At 37.6% G+C, this 20,539-nt stretch overlaps 1 protein-coding gene across 1 annotated transcript; it reads right to left on the bottom strand.

Moving 5' to 3' along the window:
- Positions 1 to 14,370: 14,370 nt before the first annotated feature.
- On the bottom strand, positions 14,371 to 20,311 carry LOC144996376 (uncharacterized). The gene is made up of 7 exons (XM_078955821.1): positions 20,207 to 20,311; positions 19,084 to 19,177; positions 18,773 to 18,922; positions 18,531 to 18,557; positions 18,239 to 18,372; positions 15,300 to 15,425; positions 14,371 to 15,002 (listed from the first exon to the last, which is right to left on the bottom strand). The coding sequence occupies exons 2-7, from the start codon at positions 19,151 to 19,153 to the stop codon at positions 14,907 to 14,909; spliced, it is 603 nt and encodes a 200-aa protein (XP_078811947.1). The 5' UTR covers positions 19,154 to 19,177; positions 20,207 to 20,311; the 3' UTR covers positions 14,371 to 14,906.
- Between the last annotated feature and the right edge of the window lie 228 nt (positions 20,312 to 20,539).

Genomic DNA, 20,539 nt, shown 5'->3' with positions numbered 1-20,539 from the left:
CTTAATTCATGTAAATAATTAGTTTATTAGTGTTTGTGTTTTGATCAATAGGCTAACTTCAACCTTTTGGATTATTTTGTGAGTCACTTGACAAAATGTCACACACAAGCACAAAAACATCCTGTCACACCTTTTCAGCACCACCATCATTTTCAAATACTTTATGGTCCCAGCAATTCATGCTCTATAGTCATAACAATGTTCTGAATATTTTTTTTATCTCTATATCTAACCGCTGGGCTAAACCGAAAGCAGCTATTCTTTTTTTCCTCTGCATTCAGTGAAACAACACAAGGGATTTGACAAGTCTCTGTCAGATGATCATGTAGCACCTCTCCCATTTCTGCTTCACTGATTTTGCAACTGGACGCTGCACTCATGGTTAACTCCCTCCATCCAAATGACTAGAATAACACTATTACTCTTGCCATTCTCATGTCAAAAGCTCATTTTTGTGTCATTCTATTGCAAACAGCATGGATGACCAAATTTGCAGCTGTCAAAATTACCCAAAAAATGCAAACAGTGGAGTTGGTCACAGAAAAGGCTCCTCTGGACACTGTTCTAGAGGAGTGATGAAAAAGTAAACTGAATTCCAGGGTAGATGCATGCTGGGATTATATATTTCAAAACCTCATTGTCCAGTTTAGAACAACAAATTCCTTGTTTTGTTTTTATTTAATTCTTGAGAGGTGTGAGTGGTGTGCCAACACTGTCGCGCCTCCGTGATCCTGAAAAGAAGGAGGGTTTGGGCAGGTCTGTGAAACTATAGCAACCTCAAGGTCCTGCGTTTGGAGACACCTTGACACGCACCTGCCCGAGAGGCAAACAATGTCTGCACGTGCACGAGACGCAGACAGGCTGATGAGGAAGGCAAAGCAGCAGAGAGTGTGCTGCAGCTCCGTGGGTGGCAAAGGAGAGGGATCACTGGATCTGACAGGAGCTATTTGACTAATCCAAAACAACAGCTGTAAGGTAAGGGTGAGAGGAAGGGGGGGGGGGGGGGGGGTGGAACACAGAGGTGGAAGGAGGTACTCAGTTTAGAAGGATTTGGGAGAAGGGAAGTGGAATACTAAAATTAATTCCGCATGTAAGCCCTGGGGTGGAAGGAAACCTGAACTCCAAATAGAAAATGTTGGACAAAATCAAAAAGAAGGAGGAGATCTGCTGACTAGAAGAAAGAAAGATGTATGGGGACACTGGGAGACGCATGGCGACGTCTTGCTCTCAGCCAGCATGGTGCCCTTGGGTTGCATCTTTTGACCCCTGCAAAGGCAGATGAGAATGATTACATGGAAATACATACACACACATTGCTCACGCCGGCCTTCATTACACATCTGGTTGAATTTTGTTGGGGGAAGCGACAGTTGGGTGGTCCTTACTGCTCTAACACGTCTGTCCTGTTAACACGCAGGCCATAGCCTGCAAGAAAGCACCTTGAAGTCTTAACATCTCACCACACATCCCAAACTGCAGTGGCAAAAAAAGGCAACAAAAAATAGACCTAAAACAAGTAGAAAAGTCAGGTTATCTATTTAAAAGAAAGAAGTTATTATGAGCCACAGTTCCCATTAAAGAAGTGGATAACGTCAATCACTGTTTTTATAGTAGATGAGCCGAAATGAACAAAGAGACAAACACATTAATTAAAGGGTTTCCTTAAAAAAAAACATTAAGGTAAACTTGTAATATTTTGAAAGAGAAAATCCTCAAATTAGTAATGTTATTGTTTTTGCTCTGAGGAGTTTCGGCTTTCAGATGGATTTCCTTAGTACAAACAAGCACTTTCTTGTAAATATGATCATTTTTGAGCCGAACACTCTTTCCCAGAGTTTAGTGAATATGCAGTCCATGCATTTTTCAGGGCTGTTCGCCCATATTGTGGTCAGATTTCAGGTTTCGGTGAGTTCAGACTTCTCTTGTGACAACTAAATATCAATTTATATGCTTTGAACTAATAATAAAGAATATTTATAACATTTTTCATTAAAATAATCATTTTTGAATAAATAATTTCATTATATACTGTTTGATTTACTTTAAAAAATGAAGTTCATGGACTGTGGATGCCCAATTAAAGAATTAAATGACTGAGTTACTATCTTTGTCAAATGTATGGTACCCTCCTCATTTCTTAATCAAGCTAACAGTTCTCTTTCTTCCGCTCTGCATTCATTTATTTCAACATTTGTTTCTTTTAAGTCTCTTTTTAGTCTCATCTTCCTCCTCCTTTTCCTCTAAACTGTGAAATTACATGTTTCCTGAGTTCATCTTGCTAGTACCCTCAAATTAACCCCAATCGATTGGAGACACAAGCAAGTAGATCCTCTTTTTATTACAGCAAATTCTCAATGTAAGACAGTCTAAAACCATATTTTTGTTTTTCACATTTCCAGCTTTTATTAATTTGGTTAAATTATGAATAATTAACTAATGAAATCACTGAGGGTTTGGGGAAAAGCAGGGGGGGAGGACACCATGCACAATTACAGGGTGACAAATTCTACAATTATTTTAAGTGTCAGTTTCATTCAGGCATGGTGACATTTTAGAGCCACAATGATGCATTTTCATTTAATTCATGATTGTCTCTCTGGTTTTGTTTTGCTTTTTATAACATTCTAAGAACAAACATAAGGTGTGTTGCAACATGTAGAGACAATTTAAGCCTTTTCTAAATTGCAAAAGACTAATTAAAATGCAAAACATGTAGAAGTGCAATGTTTCTCTTGATCTAATTGTAACCAAAGAAACACCTCAAAAAAATCCTCATCATAATCAGATTTCCGTGAATGATTTAATTAATATATTGTTTTATTTACTTACAAGCAATGTATTACGTATTTTGTCAATTAATTACTTAGTTAAATGACTTTATACATACAAATTACAATTACTATTTTTTGTCCTACTTTTTTCTTTTTTTTCTTATATTTCATTGAGGGTTTTTTTTTTTTTTTTTTTTTTTTTAGGCACAACAAAATTTTCCTTATTCTGTTTTATTTTTCTAATTGTCTTTAAGTCTTAAATGTGAAAAAGACACAGCGGGCTCGAGGGAACTCCAGAACACTCTGAGTCAGAGATCTGTGAGCTGCAGCTCTGGCTTTTTTATAAGAGGGTTTTGTTGGTTTTGCTCTGAGAACTGGCTGTGAAGCCTGGTTCTTATGGGTTTAGACCAAACCAAACCCCAGCAACTACTTTCCTCACCAAGATATTCTCAATGTCTGGCTTCTCTCGTTGCAGTCACACATCTCCTTCCAGAATCAAAATGTTAGAGTGGGTCAGTTTATGAGTAGCTGTGCTGATGGGGCCATGTTTGGTCATGAAAGTGGCTTTGAGCAGAGAGATTCACAGGACTGAGAATAGAAAGTGACGGGATTAAAAATATAAAAGTGGAGTGGTCAACTTTGACCAAAATAACTGTGTGTCTGCTTTCGTGTATTACTGTCTGCAATGTTTTAATCTGGTAGTTACATTATGGAATATGACAAGCAAAGCAAGAGTGCATTTTCAGTTGCAGTTAAATTGATTTTGATTTTGTTTTTTTGTCTATATATAAACTGTTTTTTTTTTAACATGCACTGATGTATTTTTGAGTCCTCTTAAGTTGTGCAAAAAAGAATAATTAAGGTATCACGAACAAAAGTAACATGTGCTGTGCTGACCTCACAGACTTCCTGGAATCACAGATTCGTCACAATTAAAAGTGGAAGGGTGAGACAGCAGCAGTTTAGGTGAATGTTACTATATATATATATATATAGGGAGACACTTGCAAACTCACACATGCAAGAAGAACACAATCATGCATGCTCCTTTTCTCACACAGGGCACACAGCACTTGCTTGTTTGCATGAACGAATAACTGCAAATAGATACACAGCATCAACAATTAAATTAAACTAAGTTGGAATGTTTGATTAGTGTTTCATGAAATGCAATGCATATTTTTTATATGGATTTTTTATGAATTATGAGTTTATAACAATAACAGGACTACCTGTTTCTTCAAGAATATATGGAAAAGAAAGCAAAAGCAGGAGCAATTTTAAATTTTAAACAACAAAGAAGAAGATGATCAAGAAACAAAGATAACCAGGAAAAACTGAAAGGAAATACATCTTGCAGGTTTTTTTTTTCTCTTTTACGTAAAGGCCATTATCTAAGATGACTAGTTTAGCTTTTGATAAAAGACTAATTCCTGAAACACAGACCCAAAACCAATCATGGTCCTGACTGTGGCTTCACTCCAAGAAGAATTCTATTTTTTCTTGTGTGTGATCGCAGGCTTTTGAGCAATTATGCCACATGATTTGGTGTGTGATTTACTGCCGCAGTTCCTTACTGAGAACTTCTTTGCCCCCTCATCCATCTCTCCTTTCCTTTTCTCCAGGACCGGAAGCAATCATGCTATCTTGGTGAAGAACAAGCAGCCTGACCGCATGATATCACCTCTTTAGAAAACAAGACGGAACACGTGCCGCACGCTCTCACATGCGATCAATTATTTTACGGCAAAATGGGGTTTGGGGCGAAAATGTTCAGCCATTAGCCCTTTAGTGCAGGGATCATACTGAGGGTAATAGTGACTAAACACTGAATAAACACATTTGGCTAATAGGTCATTCAAACCTGAAGCTGGGAAGCTGGGCCTGTTGATTGGCAACAAGCTTGCTTTAAGTGCTTTCATTCAGAAAAAATCAAATGCATTCTCAAGCACATTTTCTTTTATGAACCAACGACTTGGGGTATTTGTTGTTTTGTTTATGGTCACCGTGACAACAACCGAACCGATGAGGGCAGCAAGCAATGCGTTGCAAGTGCAATTAGCAAGGTTACCCTCAAAATTAGAGTTACAGGTATCACAATTACTCTAAAATCATTGTTTACCATTATTCAACCCCTTTTTGTAATTACCGTAAAGTTTAAAAAGTGTAACACTGTAAAGGGAGTAGGACTCTAAGATGGAGACAAACAAACAAAACAACCACCTTTCAGTTACAATATAGTTTTTTACTAATTCGTGGAAATAAATATTGGAAGATGCATCCTAAACTAGTTATTGTTTGACATAGTTTTTACTCAGATATAATATTTCCTTAATGATTTTTTCTTCTACTTACGTGCCATTTAAAACATATTGTTGCAAATTAGAACATTAAAATGTTAAACACATTTTTTTTATTAAAAAAAAAACAATTTATTAAAAAAAACATAATCCATCAAAACGTGTAAGACATGTTATTATAGATAACATACTTGGTGGTTATATTTTTTCGCTTAGCATTAACATTTTTATCCAAAACATGTACTTCCAGGTAAATAAAGTATTCATTTGTGGATAAAATCCATGTTAATCTCTGATCTGAAACCTTTTTTGCAGTGCAGCATTATGGGATTGTGAAGGCTTTTTTTGTTTTTCAAGTCTGCTCATATGCATAAGCACACAGCTTCAGGCAGTGAAAGGGCAGGGTGAAACATAAGTACTCACTTTTAACACAGGCTGAACGTTTCCCCTCTAATTTCAGCACCTTTAACCTCAGAGTAAAAGTGTGCTGCTCACCAGAAAACCACTGCTTCAAGTTCACTGTTTATCAAATTCAGTCTCTGTTCTTCTCTATGTCGACTGTCTCTGCTTTTTCCATTCAATAACTCGTGTCAGAAATGTTCTTTGTCACTCTTTGACCACTTTGTCCATACATTTTTATGAACATGCCTTTTTTGCTTCAGATTTTTCTGCATTGGTCCATGTTCCTCTCAGTCTCTTCCCATCCTGTTGTGTGTTTTTGCCACCCCCCCCCTGTCTTCTCCTCCCTCTGTTTATCCTTTTGGTGGTGTGGAAAAAGGCCCCAGAGCCCAAAGGCCGGTCATGTTCTCAGGGAAACTGCAGCTCTCCACAGAAATGATATCAAAATAGTTTAAAATATGAAATGGATGATAGTTCCCAGTGAGTGAAGAACAGGCAACACAACTCCAGACCCCACAACCAGCTGAGAGACTGTCAGAAGAGCAAATGAACTAGTTTTCTTCTTTTACACAAAAGAGCACTAGTCTGCTTTGCTTGTTTTTGTTTTTGTTGTTTCAGTTTTTGTCTTTTTTTAGGGGGGGGGGGGATCAAATTTTCCTTCTTTTTTTTCAGAAGTTTTTTTTTTTAAACATAGAAAAGGTGTAAAGCCCACAACACCAAAGATTTGTTTTTAATTCTTTAAAACACATTTGCAATATCAATTTTTTATGAGATGTACCATTGATAGTATCAATCCGGTTATGTTGGGTGATTTATTGAGTCTTTTCTCACAACAACGTTAGTTTAAGGTGCAAAAAATATTAGCGCAAGTGTTCAGGGAAAAAAAGCATAAACCCACTGTCTCAAATTTGATCCCCTTATTTTTTAACATGGTTTAACTGTATTATAAAGAATTAGTTTTCAATAAAATTTCCACTCAATACAAAAAGTAGTAATTTAAAACATTTATAACAATAGATGAGGTATTCTCACCATAGGAATAATGAACTACAGGGGAGAAAACACGTATCAAAATATATGCGATGGGTTACTAAGGAAAGTTTGGATTATGTTATTACAGTGGGGCTCTCAGAAATGTCTGTATCAAATAAATGCTTGAAAAGGGTCAATAAGGAAGTGTTTTGTCATAACTTACCTTGTAACACGTGACAGGTTTCAGTTAATTTTTATTTTGTGTCTGTTATTTTTTCATGTTTAAAATACGAAATGCCAAGATTCTAGGGTTGCATGTTCCTTTAAGAGAAGCAACTTTTTTATTAGTCTGGTATCAATAAAGAATGTAAATAGCAAGCCAGATAATATCTGAATTTCAGTCAATTCTTTCTAAACCAAAAATGTTGAAATTTATGGTGGAAGTTCACCTTTGCACCTTTATTTGTAATGCACATCAGAACACAGCTTAAAACATGTCTTACAACAACAAAGAATAGAAACCAATCATTGAAATATTAAACGTTTAACCTTCACAGTTCATAACATCTTACATTAAGTTTGTTTTGCTTTAATACAAATGAAATATGTGAAGCACAGTAAGCACATTACAATAATTTAAAGGTAATCATGACAAAGTAGGAAAGTTATTTACTTTAGATTAGGTGGTAGCCATTTTTGTTATGACAGAAAATTAATAAAATGTGCCAAATCAAGAATTGGCATGATTGAGTGCTTTTTAATCAACATGAAAAAGAACATTTATTTTTCTTTAGATGGAAACTTTAATTTTTATGCATAAAGTTTAATTGATATCCAAGCTCTTAATTTTAAAATTAAGTAATTAAGGGTAACTAAAAAATGTCTTAATTAAAAGGTTTTGTTAATATTTAGTAAAGACAAATATAACAACATTGAAATGAAGAAATTCCAAAGTAATTTGGAATTCTACTTTGGAAAAATGTAATTTAGTCTCATTACAAGCACAGCAGGGATTACTGTAGCAAAGCTAAAAGGGCAAAGAAGCAATTTTATTCTTTATCTGCAACATTTCAGTCTGTGTACCAAACAGATATACATCTATACAGTATACTGTATTATAAAGAGGGTAATACTCACTGTAAACTGGCCAAAGGATAATTTCTGGTGGAGATTTCTTCTACCATCCACGTCTCCCAGAGGAGCATATTAAAGCTATTGGAAATGATTGCAGGTCGTAAAAGGTGCACTGAGCAGCTTATGGAACAGAACTGGAAACTTTAGTGACACGATCATTCCAAAAATACAATTAAATCTTTTGTACATACAAATTTTAGTGTTGTTTCTCAAATAAAACGTTCAAAGTCTGCTTCACACCAACCCAGTCACCTTTACACGGAAAATGTAATCATCTTCAGTTGTTAAAAAAAAACGTGAAATCTTTTTTTTCCTTGTGTATAAACTGGTGTTTTGGTTGAGGTGCTTGAAAATTTAGTATTTTTATGTGTTTTTTTAACACATTTGCACAACTCAGAGAACAGATTCTCTGTGACGCCTAATTTCTTTGCCTGTGTGTTTGTTTTTTTAGTAAAATGATTGTGTTTGCCAAGTAGCATCAGATTCAAGCAGATTACGTTTAAAGATTAGTGATCTCACTCCAGAGGAGACTTTGTAATTCCTTTATTTTTGTTGGAGTGCAGTTAAACATAGACACTTTAAAATGTTTGCATTTCCTTAATGCATAAAAGCACCAAGCGATGCTACTAATAATAATGCTGGATTTGCAATCCAAAGAAAAAAGGAACAAAAGGAACTGATGAAATGTTTGCAGGGTTCTTTGTCTGAATAAGCTTTAAAACTTTTCAGAATTTTCTTTCTCTTATTACTTATTTATTTTTGTCTGTGTTGTTTTCTCAGGATCGCAATGCATCACTTGACATTACCCAAGCAAGTTGGAGCTGCAGCGCATCAGCTGAAAGCAATTTGGGTCCGGAGCGCAGCTGCCAGGCGGATAAGACTTTCCTTCTTTCGTTTACTTTGAAACGGTTCTCTTTTTTTCAACATCCAAAATACACAAGGCGGCCAAATTGCTGACATGTGTGAGCGGGGCAGTGAGACTCCTGCATTCTTTCATGCCCCACTATGCAAAACTCCACATTGTTTATTTAAAGAACACTGAACACTTTAGCACTATTAAGAAACATGTCATATAGTAAACTGAAGGCTTCCTCTCAGGAAAGATCCCTGTCAGTTTATTTTCCTTTTGCATAACGTTATTTTAGTTTTGACTCACAAACTGCCTGCATTCACAATTAGGCAACAGCGTATTAACTGCTTGTTTAGCTTGGGATGCTTTTTGCATCCTACACCAAAGACAGTGATGCAAGTTTAAAAAAATGGAGTATCTGGGAGTTTTCTTTGGCAAAGTTTTGATTCAAATGTGCAGAAATCTTAAGAAGGATGAGATCCATAAGGCGAATAGGATGATGGCAGCTCTCAATACGGCTTTTCCCAGACAATCAGGGAGCACCAAGAATGCTCAAATTAAAGGTGACGCATGAGTAGTGTTTGGTGACACAATGAGAGCTGAGGGAAAAACTGAGAGCAAGAATGAAGTGCTGTCAGGTCGAAAAAGGAGCCTGAAGTGGGAGAGGGTAAAAACCTGACATAGACATGGGGTTGGTGGCCAGAAGATGGCCCGTGCGTCACAGACACGAACATGGAGCTGGGTTACAAAGCACTGTGAGTGAAAGCCCACCAGGGTCTCAGGGCAAGCCGCGCTCGGAACAGCTAACTTACCCTGACACAAGCTGGAAACCCAAAACTTTCTGCGCCCTGTGTCACACAGGAACCACCCAGAGGAGCCCCTCCACAGGCCGCTGTGTGTCCTCTTTAACTAGCTCTGTTTATATGAACACACCGTGGAGGAATGCTGCCGTATACCTTGCAGAAACCGCAAGCACAACAGAATTAGGGCCACGTCAACCTCCCAGGGAATTCCATGGGAATAAAACAAGTCTGGCTTCAAGCTGAAATAAAAGCGGCTGATGTGTATCTCTGACTGTCTGAGTACACTGGCTTTGATGCCATGATACTGTCAGCAAACACTCAATAACCAGATTTGACAAGGAAAACTGTCCCCAGGGAGGTTTCAGTCCATGTTGTGTTTGAGTGTGTGGCAGAAGACATGCTGAAATATGAAATTAGGGAAAGTTCATGCGACAACCCATCAGGATTTGATCAACTGTTGTACTCCATCAAATCAAAGCTGATCATGCCTCTTCTGAGATGAATGTAAAGGTCATTAAAGAAATAGATTTGGATCATGCCATAGTCAAGAAAGGTAAACCGAAGACTTTAGCCTTGATTTGGATCTCACTGCAAACAGACTTTACTGACTCTGTGACTTAAAGCACATACTTTTTAGAATGTAAAAGATAAAGTAGACTTTACACTATGACAACGTTAAACTGATTATTTATCAGATCAGCTGTCATAGATCACAACAAATGTTTTAACAAATTCACTGCCGTATGAATGTATTGTTTACGATCATGCAGAAAAATTCAAATTATCCTAATACCAATTAAATTAAAATATGCAAGAATAATTTACAGACAAAAACATTATTATTTCAACCTGAGAGACAACATTGCAACACCATGGAGTTCTGTTTGAGCAATTCCCACCTTTGCAATACAGCCAGTTTGTAGCAAAAGTTTTGACGTCTAAATGTTTTCTGATGTTTCTTACATCTTTTCTTACCTTTGGTTTTAGTATTGATACCTTTCAATCGTTTTTTCTGTTGTCTCTCAAAACTGAAGTGGTATTTCGCTGTTTCACAATCACAGATGTTTGTTTGAATATAATACTTAATTGAGCCCAATTAAGTATTTTAGGCCAGATTCCACAAAAGTACAATCGACATTCAAACAAATAAATAGAGTTTACAGCTATGTGTAAAAAAGAAAAGCTGAAAAGTGTCACCTTTAGTGTTTGTGCAGTATAACAACCCATCTCTGTTGTGTCAGAGCTGCTTCATGGCTCTTCTTGATGACTCGAATTGGAAATGAACAAGCCTAAAAAGATGCCAAAGATGTTCTCTCCTACAAAAAATTGCAAAATAATGTAAACCTTATGACCTGTCCTGGCTGTACCCCGCCTTAGGCTCAGGCAGCCCCATGACCCCAATAGGGATACAGCGGGTAAAAAATAAAAGAATGGATGGATGAAAACCCTATTATATGGCAGTAATAAAACGGAGCAAAAGGCGATAAAAGTGTGAGATGTTAGATTTCTTTGTTAGCATCACCGGAGCCACACTGGAGGGAAGGATGGTGAAGTGTCTTGCCCCCAGTTGACTGGTGGTGGTGGTGGGGGGGGGTCGAATCGCTGACCCTTCGATCATTGGACAACCTGCTCAACCACCTGAGCCACCGCCGCCCACATTTAAAAATGTGGGAGCTAAGGTTGATCAGTTAAAATATTGACAGTTTTCATAAAGATGTCAATTTAACTGCAGTCAGCTGAAATAGGAAAGTAAAATACTCTAACATTCCATAATCACAATTCTTTTTAAATACAAATAGCTCTTCCGTTTAACTTTTAAACATTTGCAAATGGCAACAAATGTAAAACGTACAAAATTAAGTTCTTCAGGCAGGGTAATAAGCAATAAATAAAAATGCAACAAATAAAAACTCACAATTAAAAACAGTTAATCATTACTTAAAAAGTTTACTAGTATTTACTAGAAAAAAAAATAGAAAAAAGGCTCCTTCTTCACTGCTAAAAAGCAAGTCATTTATGGATGTTTATTTTTATTTTTATTTTTTACCTTTATTTTATCAGGAAGTGACTTGAGATAAAATCTCAAGTCCAAGGGGCATTGGCACATACACACACACACACACACACAAAAACAAGTAAACATAAAAACATGAAAATAAAACACATTTAAAATCAGCTCAAGATTAAAATATACCTGTACACTCTTCGGTCACACACTCAGAAAGCTTTTTTTTTAAAGCAACTTAGGGAAACGTGTTCCTGCACTCGCAGAGAGTTCTGAGTGCTATTCCACGAGAGAAGAGCAGTATGTAATGCTGTCGACAAACAATAATGCGCCTAAATAAAGGGCTTTAATTCAATGCGAAAACATTTTACTACAATGCCTGATTCAGCTCAACAAAGTCAAACAACTAAGCAGCTAAACAGATCACAGGAAACTATTAATTTCTGAATATAGGTTATACATAAAAAAACATCAAAGGACAGTCGTAGAAGCACAGGGAAAAAGAGTTCTGATTCAGTGTAGGAACTTTGAGATCAATGCGTTCACTGAGACAAAACCTGCAAGAACATATTCATAAAACATTTTTCTGCACATTCACTTATTTAAAATTTAAACCAGTACTTCTTTCCTTTATGGCAAAATATTTGTTACCAAAAAAAAATAACATAAAATACGTGAATAATTGAAGAGAAACATAAAGGTCTTTTACTCTGTCCCAACAGCAGGCTCGGAATGCTGGCAGAGCAGTAACATTAGTAAAAATGTATTCTGAATTTAAAAAGCTTTGCATGTCGAACATCAAGGATACCAGATAAACAATAGTTTTTTGTTTTTTTTGATCATAACTAGTTAGATGGGGACATTTGTCTCACTTCTTCATTTGAATTGTCCTCTTGTCCTCTTATCTACCTCTAGAAACAAGACGTCAAGTGTAAAAAGTGTTGTCCCTTTGGCAAATGTAACCGGTTAATTTCATTCCTCCCGTTTAACTTTAGATTCTTTCATCCATCTTCCTGGATTGTTTCTTGTCCTGAGAGGAGGTGGACAGCTGACAAGGACTTTCCCTCTGTAATTGAGTCTTTTGCAGTATTTTAGTTGTTATTTTAGTTTGTGCAAAAACTGCTCAAACTTTACTTCCACATGTTGAAATTAGCAACAGTTTTTTAGATGACAAACATGTTCGAGGGTCTTGGAAAATCTGTCTTGAACTCAATTTGTGTGAAAGCTACGCAGAATCTGTTTATGTCTTTGTCCACACAAACCCCAGAAAACAGCTTTCCAAAAATGTTTGTTTCCATACACTGGAGGATGATCATAACAGTCATAAGAAGACCGATATCGCAAAAAGGAATAAATGACTAACTGGTGGATATACATTTGGTGATAATTGAATCTGTTTGGTGGAGTAAAAGAGCAAGTCAAGGAAAGTTGTTTTTTTTTCTTCCTTTTTGAATGAGATGAGAGAGAAAAAACGGATTGGATGTTGGCAGAAAGGGAGAGGCAGTCTCCAGCAGACTTGTAAATAGCTGGAGGGATGAAGGGATGGAGGATTGAAGCTATCAGCAGAGAAGCGATGAAGGTCTGGGATCAGGCCAAGGTAAACACACACCAGCCTGGAAGGTACTGCAGCAACACACACACACACATTTATGAACTTCCCAGCACATACAAATACTCAAACACTCAAGAACACAAGCACTTAATATCTGTCATACACTACATGTACCCAAACACACTCATGCATGCACACCTGCAGAAAAATAAACAGCATTGTAATATATGGCTTACCAACCACAGCTTCTTGAGTGTTAAGCTGTGTGACAACAGGCCGGCCTGTCATTTTGACATCTCTTTTCATCACATACCACATTAGTCCATTTTCTCAGATACAGCCGAATAAACACCAGGAGAAAAGAAATGGTTAGAGTTTTATTTTTAAACACGTGGCATAAACAGTCAAAGAGATAGCCCTCAGGAAATCCCGCCAATGTTTTGGCAGAGTCATTTGAAAATTCAAACGCAATTATCATAAATTCTAAGAGCTGGAAAAGTCGGCCATGTGCTGCAGACGCAGTCGTGCGTGGCGAGGATGGATTTGTCGTAGCAGTTGTACTGTGCGTGCATGTCTGTTGTGGGAGTGTTTCTTCAAAAGGGTTTTGGGATAGGGTCAGCGTGTCTGCACTGAGCTTCATTAGTGTGCTGTGAAGCGAGGGCTCTCCTGCTCCATCTTGTCTTCGGCGGTTAAAACACCTTGACCGAAACCTTAACATTTTCCAAATATTATCTTAAGCATGGCATTCAAAGTAAAAAAAAAAAAAAAACGGGCATGAAAGAGGGGCACTGAAGCATGCCAAGCTGGAATGCAAACAAGTCGCACTCATGGCTCTGTCACCATGTTCATTACACGGTGAGAAGCTCAAATCTGTGTCTGCCTCACTTTCAACGTTTTACGTCCATTTCCTTCAAGCATGGCACTCAAACCGGTTTGCTGAGCTCATTAATAGTCTCTCAAACATAAAAACTCTAAACATTCTGACCTTTAAACGCTCTGATCAAAGGTTTTCAGGTTTTTTAGCTGTTCCACACAGCATGTTAACCAGATGAACACATTTTACACACAGTAAAAAGGCCAAAATAAGTAGAGATGGACCACAGGCGTGAACGCATGACCTCATTGACCACATTTTTAAAATGTCAGTTAAAATTAGACTGATTTTTTTTCCTCCATGGGTCTGATCATCCTCTAGAAGTGAAGAACCATGGTCACCTGTCATTTATGCTCCTTAGCCTACTCAGAGGCTTTATCAGTCTGAGATCAAACCCCTACACTGTCAGAAAAAATGTGCAAAATTTGTACCTTTAGAGGTACAATGGCTTGTCACTGGGGCAGTACCCTCAAGGGTACAAATGTTGTACCCTTTCATATAGGTGCGCATCTGTACCCTTTCAGTATGTACCTTTCAAAGGCAAATATGTACCTCTGTGGACTAAATTGTACCTTATAGTGCTATGGTACCATAATGTACCTTTAAAAAAGGTACAAATTTGTTCTTTTAAGGGTACTGCCCCAGTGACAAGCCTTTTGTACCCTTTGATGGCAAATTTGTACCAGATACAGCACATTAAAAGTCCAGTATAATGTTTATCACATTTATTAAACATTCAAAAAAATTACAATTCTGACATTTCACAGTATTTACAGTGTCACAACAGGATGCATATATTTACAATTAGCAATTTTACAATAATGAAAAATCTATATTTTTCCTTCAGTTCACATTGCATTCATTGTAACCATAACCTTAACATTTGATCAATTGTAAACAGCACATAGCACTTCAGTTACCATTTTTAAACCATGAAATAAAACTTGTGACATTAACAAAAGAAGCACTAGACCTCATTTTAAGTACATCTTTCTACTGCATTCGACATTTTCTAAAAATAAATATAAAAGTAAACTTATAACCAAGTTTAAATGCATAATTTAAATAATAAAATGCATAAATGTGATCAAATAATATTGATACGAATTCTAAAAAGAAGAACTATAAAACACGCTAAAGATTACCAAGGCTTACATTTATGTCAATACCTAGTAGATCCTCTGCAAGCTTCTCTTCTCTTGATTCTTTGGAGACTTTGGCTAATGGAGCTTTTCTTTGAACAAGCTCAAGCACCTTTGGCACAATACTGGTAAACGCCGTCCTTGAAGCGCTGGCTTAAACTGACAGGTGATGGATGCATTCGGTCAACTTCATCAAACAACTGAAAATTAAAAAAAATTAGAAAATTAATCAATCATTCACTTTAACTAAAACAAACAAAAGAAATAAAACATTCTAATATTCTTTGTTGCCTCTTTCGTTGCCATTTCCCTTTAGTGATCTCATTGTATAAATATTACTTGGCTTGAATGACTATATATTTATATATGGGTTTAGAAAATTACAATGTTTTTACAATTGAATTAAAGCTGTTAATGGTCATTTTAGCAGATGTCTCAGCTTATATTGACATTCAAAATGCATTTTAAGCTGAGAACTGATTTAAAATGTCACTGACCCCTGAGGTTGTCTTCAAGAAAGGGTACTTCTTTAGTATATCCTCTCGCACCTTGCTGTACTGGATATGCAGGACATTCACATGACCTTCAACGGATGATGCATCCTCACCAATGACAGCAACCACCTATTGGATCAAATTTAAAAGTCCATATTAATAATAAAAAATACAACTGCAATCACTGATTACTGGGGTTAAAGCACTTTGAGATGATGTTTAAAGACAGTTTGTGCAGAGTGGTTTGGAGTTGATCAGAAATTAACTTCTGAGTTGTAGGCGGGGCTATTGACACAGTGGTTACCCTCTGCTGATGTCCGATCATCCCTTTGTTTACGCCCTCTCCCTCTAGCGTACAGTCCTTCCAACCTAAAACTAACATTAGTGGTGAAACCAAAATGGTGAGCAATATTGAAGCTTTCCGGCCATAGTTTAGATCAAGCTCAGACAAGTATGATGAAGATGTTAATGGATCTGTTTGTCTGCAAGTGGACGCATCAGAATAGAGCAGAGCAGAGGGACTCGGACCCACTTCATTTCATGTGGTGCGTCACAATAGAGACCTTCCTCAAACTGCATGTATTTTGTCTGTTCCTGATTCATCCCAATTTGAGTGAATACTCAGATGTGCAGTTTTAAACGTGCTCATGAGAAAAATACTGCGACATGTTAAAAATTGGGGACCCACTCCAATGAAAGTTATTTTTTAAAATGTGGCATTATTATGATGACATTAGGGTTGGGCGATGTCCCTTAAATTGGCCGTTGACGATGTTTGCTGTCAACCATCGGGATGGACGATGAAATCGTCGGGGGGGGGGGGGGGGGGGGGGATTTTTTACATTTTTCATTCTTATATAACTGCTATTCGTTTTTTTGCTTTTTTCATTTTATTTCCCAACTAATGACTAATCCACGATGATCCAGTATAAACTGAGGGAAGTGACTTTAACAAAAAAAGTAACAAACAAAATAGAAAAGAAGTAGTCCGCTCCCGCACTTCACTAGTGAAGTGGACCGGCGGAGCGCGGACTTACAGCTTTGTGTTTGAGGGGAAGGGGGGGGGGGGGGGGTGCTTTGTTACATGAGCGCTATGTGTGGGAGATTTAAGACTGCGATCCGTCCCGCAGCTCTAGGGGTACAAACAACCGAACTCAGAACCGGGTCTAAAAGTGTGTGTGTGAGCACAGCTCGGATCGTCAGCACACACACACAGCGGTTTGAGCTTCAAAGCAGAAATGTCGCTCAGTCCTTAGAAAACATTCAAACAATCACGCGGATTTGTGTTTCCAGTCGTGTCCCGACTAAATGAAGGCTGATGTTATTCTTACATGTTTACGTGCAGCCAGCAAGCAGCACCACCCAAAGCTAATGTTGTTAGCCCGTGTTAGCATACTGCTAATCCTGGCTTCGTTCAGAAAAAGCACTGACCACACGGATTAAAATTCAAATGATGAGCGAACAGGTGTTTCATAATAACCGTATCATTATTAAAAGCACGTTTAGAAGATCATCTCGTATTTTACCGAGCTGACATGTCAATGTATATAGCCGCTCGGCGCTGTTTAACATTGTTTTGTATTGAATTGTTACATTCAATAAAGTTTGAAAAAAAAAAGCCGCTCGGCGGAATTTATATTCTTCCGGTTTTCAAACCCTACTGCGCATGTGCGAATGATTTATTCCGACGGAAAGTGTGACCTTAGTGAACGTTTTTATATTCTGAAAACATTTTTCTGGGCCCATGTACACGGTTGGATTCTAATCCGACCATTGATCCCATCGAGATATTTTGTACATGTAACCGCGGCTTATGGTGTCGACTCGCAACGTGGCGGGGGCGTGGCATCACGATGGTGTCTTTCCATCGTGATGTCACTCACCCATCACGATGGACGATGGTATCGTCCATCGGCACAACCCTAGATGACATCGTTATAAGATTTAAGAATAAAACTGTTTGTCAATATTTATTTTCTCAAATTGGGATGAATCAGGAGCAGATGAAAAGATGTAATTTGAGAAAGCTAGCTACATTTGGCAGGCCACAAGCGGAGCGCTTGTCTTCATTCTCCTCGTCTGAGTTGGCATCTGGCTTACATCTATAAGGCTGGATAGCTCCAATATTGCACGCCAATTCTGTTGCTTGGGGGTTGTGAGGGACTGTAAGGTAATGGGAGCGTAAACAATGGCATGATGGGAAATTAAGGCCGGTTAACTCTGCAAAACAGTCCTGTCAAGAACTTGAAGGTGAATTCCAATTGAACTGCAGAAACCATGTCCCAGAAAACATTTTTCCCTCTCAAAAACTGCATAATCAATGTCTGTCTTTGTATAATAATAATGGATTGGATTTAACTGCGCTTTTCAAGACACTCAAAGCGCTTACAGTGTGTCCATTATTCATTCACACTTGGTGACGGTAAGCTACTGTTGTAGCCACAGCTGCCCTGTGGCAGACTGACAGAGGCGTGGCTGCCACATCGCGCCTACGGCCCCTCTGACCATCACCGGGATCATTCATGCACATTCACACACACCAGTGGAGCCACACTGGAGGCAAGGAGGGTGGAGTGTCTGGCCCAAGGACACAACGACATTTTGGCTGGTGGGAGCGGGGATAGAACCGCCAACCCTTCGGTCATTGGACGACCCGCTCAACCACCTGAGCCACTGTCGCCCGTATAGTCAATATCTTGTTAATTATGCAGAGCTTTGTTGAAGGAAATACAGAAGAATTATATGTTTGTATGATGAGGACAGTATTCCAGAATGTATTCAATGTGTTGTGACTTACTCGGTGCAATCTGCTGTTTCCCTAGAAAACTTTAAACTAGTTTGGATGATCTGCCATACTGCACTGTTTGACAACTAAACTGAATTGGAAAGACAGCCTGACTTTGAATGCTTGAAATGACTTTGTGAAAAAATTATTTACTTACTTTGGCAAGAGAGGTGTCTTCAAGTCTTCGTCTTGTTGTAGGACTGTGTTGTAATATTATGGTGTCATCTGAGTCCACTTCAGTATCTCCACTTGAACTGGTATTGCAGCTCTTTGCAGGACAACTCGGCTGATCTGTCAAAGTATTAAAACTTTCAGTTACTGTAATATTTAAATTAGTATGATAGCAAAAACAAAAAAAGTAAAAACAAAGATTTTTAAATACTGACCGACTTAACAGTTTAGCAGATTTATTATCTTGTCTAAGACAGCAATAGGATAAAAAAACTCACTTATTTGCCCGTGTTTTGTTCCCCACACTGTCCTGTCAAATAAATCATTAACCCTTTGACTCCTATTGATGCAAATATACAATCAAAACTCTTCAGCTCAAAAATGTTCTTAATTTAGCATGTACTTGAAAGCAAAAACACAGATTATTTCCCTTGGAAATAAATTCAGGCATCAAAGGGGAATTTACCCAAAACCATTCAAAACAGAATAGATAAATTACAATTTAAAAGAAGAACTTCACCTTCTGGATTTGTATCTTCGGCCAGACAAATTTCCAACACACCAAGGTTTGGGTTTTTCAACAGGAGATCAAAAACCTGCTCATCAACTTCTGTCTTTGAGTCATCAAACACTTTCAAGTCCAAGGTTGGGATGTTCAACTTTTTGGCAGCTGTGAACACAGCAAAATTATGTTTAGAATACAGCACAGAAATTATCTTTAAATTAAAAAGCAATTAAAAAAATCTGTTTGCATCACAGCTGACAGTTTTTCCACAAAGTTGACTGATTCCTGTAAAGAAAAATGCTGGAAATTGTGATGTTTCCACTCACCGCATTCCCAAAAGGATTTGAAGGTCAGCTGAACTTCAAAACATTTTTTTTTTTTTTTGGCGTTCGACATGTTCACGCACAGCTTGCATCTTTCCTGGTGGGAAAAAAATAATTACAAAAAAGAAAAAACATTACAACACCAAAAGGTACCAACACAGCATTTATTCAGATCTAAGCCCTGTTCCAAATAAATTAATACATTTTAAAATAGTAATGGCAAATATACAGTTCACACTAGCTGCCACAGCAATGTTGCAGAATTTGCAGAACTGCTAAAAAAAACAACACTGACAACAATGCACTGGCTTCTAAGGGCCTACAGATTAATTTCTTGGAAGTTCATTTAAAAAAATTATTTTTTTCCTGCTTTATAGATGAGTTTTTGGTTTGGGAAATCGTGACGAGTATCTGGAATCACGGACCTCCATTTAAAAAAAAAAACTCTGCAGGAGAATGATCAAAATCAACAACACAGTGTGATGAGCGATCATGATCATGACAACCTAAACAGTCTGTCACTGTCTTGCATTCGAGAAATGGTGGCTGCGCGCGCACAGCAGTTAAGGCAGGCTGACATAAATGGGAAGGACCGCCATACTGCGGTGTAAAAAAAATAAAAATAAAACGTTATTGGACTCCTACACATTACAGATTAAAATGATTAACGCATTGAATTCGACGGACCTGAAATATCAGTAGGAATTATGGAGCTGGTCGTTTCAAAAGTAGCTGGCTTCCTTACTAAGAAAGACAGAAAGAAAAAAGAAAAAAAAGGGGGGGGGGTAGGCAACAACAACGGTGCATCAACGCCAGCATACATCGGTAAAACGGCGACAGAATTATCTAGTGAAAAAATGTATATATTTACATGTATTTAACGGAACGCGGTACAACACCAATAAAAACAACAGCTTAATTTATTTAATGGCTGCATTTAGCTGAACTTCAAACGGCTGAGGCTAACCGTTAGCAAACTCCTGCTCGTAGTTTTCAATCTCCTCACAGGCACATACACGGTGGAATAGCAGCATTCCACTACACAAAAGTTATTCCTTACAGATAAAATAACCGAACCCGCTTAAAACAAGTTTCCAACTTATTTTTGAGCAATTAGCAGACTTACCTCAGTCACAGCCTCTATCTTCCTCCGGCCGCTGCGGGATAACAAAATGGCGGAAGAAACGAAACTTAAGAAAGTAGAGTGGGCGTGGTCTCGCTGGTTTACTCCAACATAGTTCCTCTACGTTTTTACACCTACTTAAATAATAATTACTGATGGTACCTCCGAAAAAAGTACTCTCTCATTTTTCCTGTGTAGGTACAAAAGCTAAAAGGTACTAATATGTACACTTAATGTAACGTAGTAACAGAGAAATTTGCTTTTTTATGAGAATGTATGATTAGAAAGAAAATAACTTAAATTAACAGCTCAAAGACTAGAAATTTAAATTGAATT

This window comes from Oryzias latipes, chromosome 12 (assembly GCF_053564925.1).
Source record: "Oryzias latipes strain Hd-rR chromosome 12, Olatipes_Hd-rR_3.1".
NCBI classification, from domain to species: domain Eukaryota; kingdom Metazoa; phylum Chordata; class Actinopteri; order Beloniformes; family Adrianichthyidae; genus Oryzias; species Oryzias latipes.
The sequence above is the reverse complement of the archived record's forward strand: the minus strand, read 5'-3'. Positions and strand labels throughout refer to the sequence as shown.

Excerpts from the sequence above, each read along its gene's own strand:
- LOC144996376 (XM_078955821.1), bottom strand. The coding sequence starts at position 19,153 with ATGTCGAACGCCAAAAAAAAAAAAAAATGTTTTGAAGTTCAGCTGACC. Across the intron at positions 18,923-19,083 it reads CAAATCCTTTTGGGAATGCG|CTGCCAAAAAGTTGAACATC; the intron begins GTGAGTGGAAAC and ends CTGTGTTCACAG. Across the intron at positions 15,426-18,238 it reads AAGACACCTCTCTTGCCAAA|GTGGTTGCTGTCATTGGTGA; the intron begins GTAAGTAAATAA and ends TTGATCCAATAG.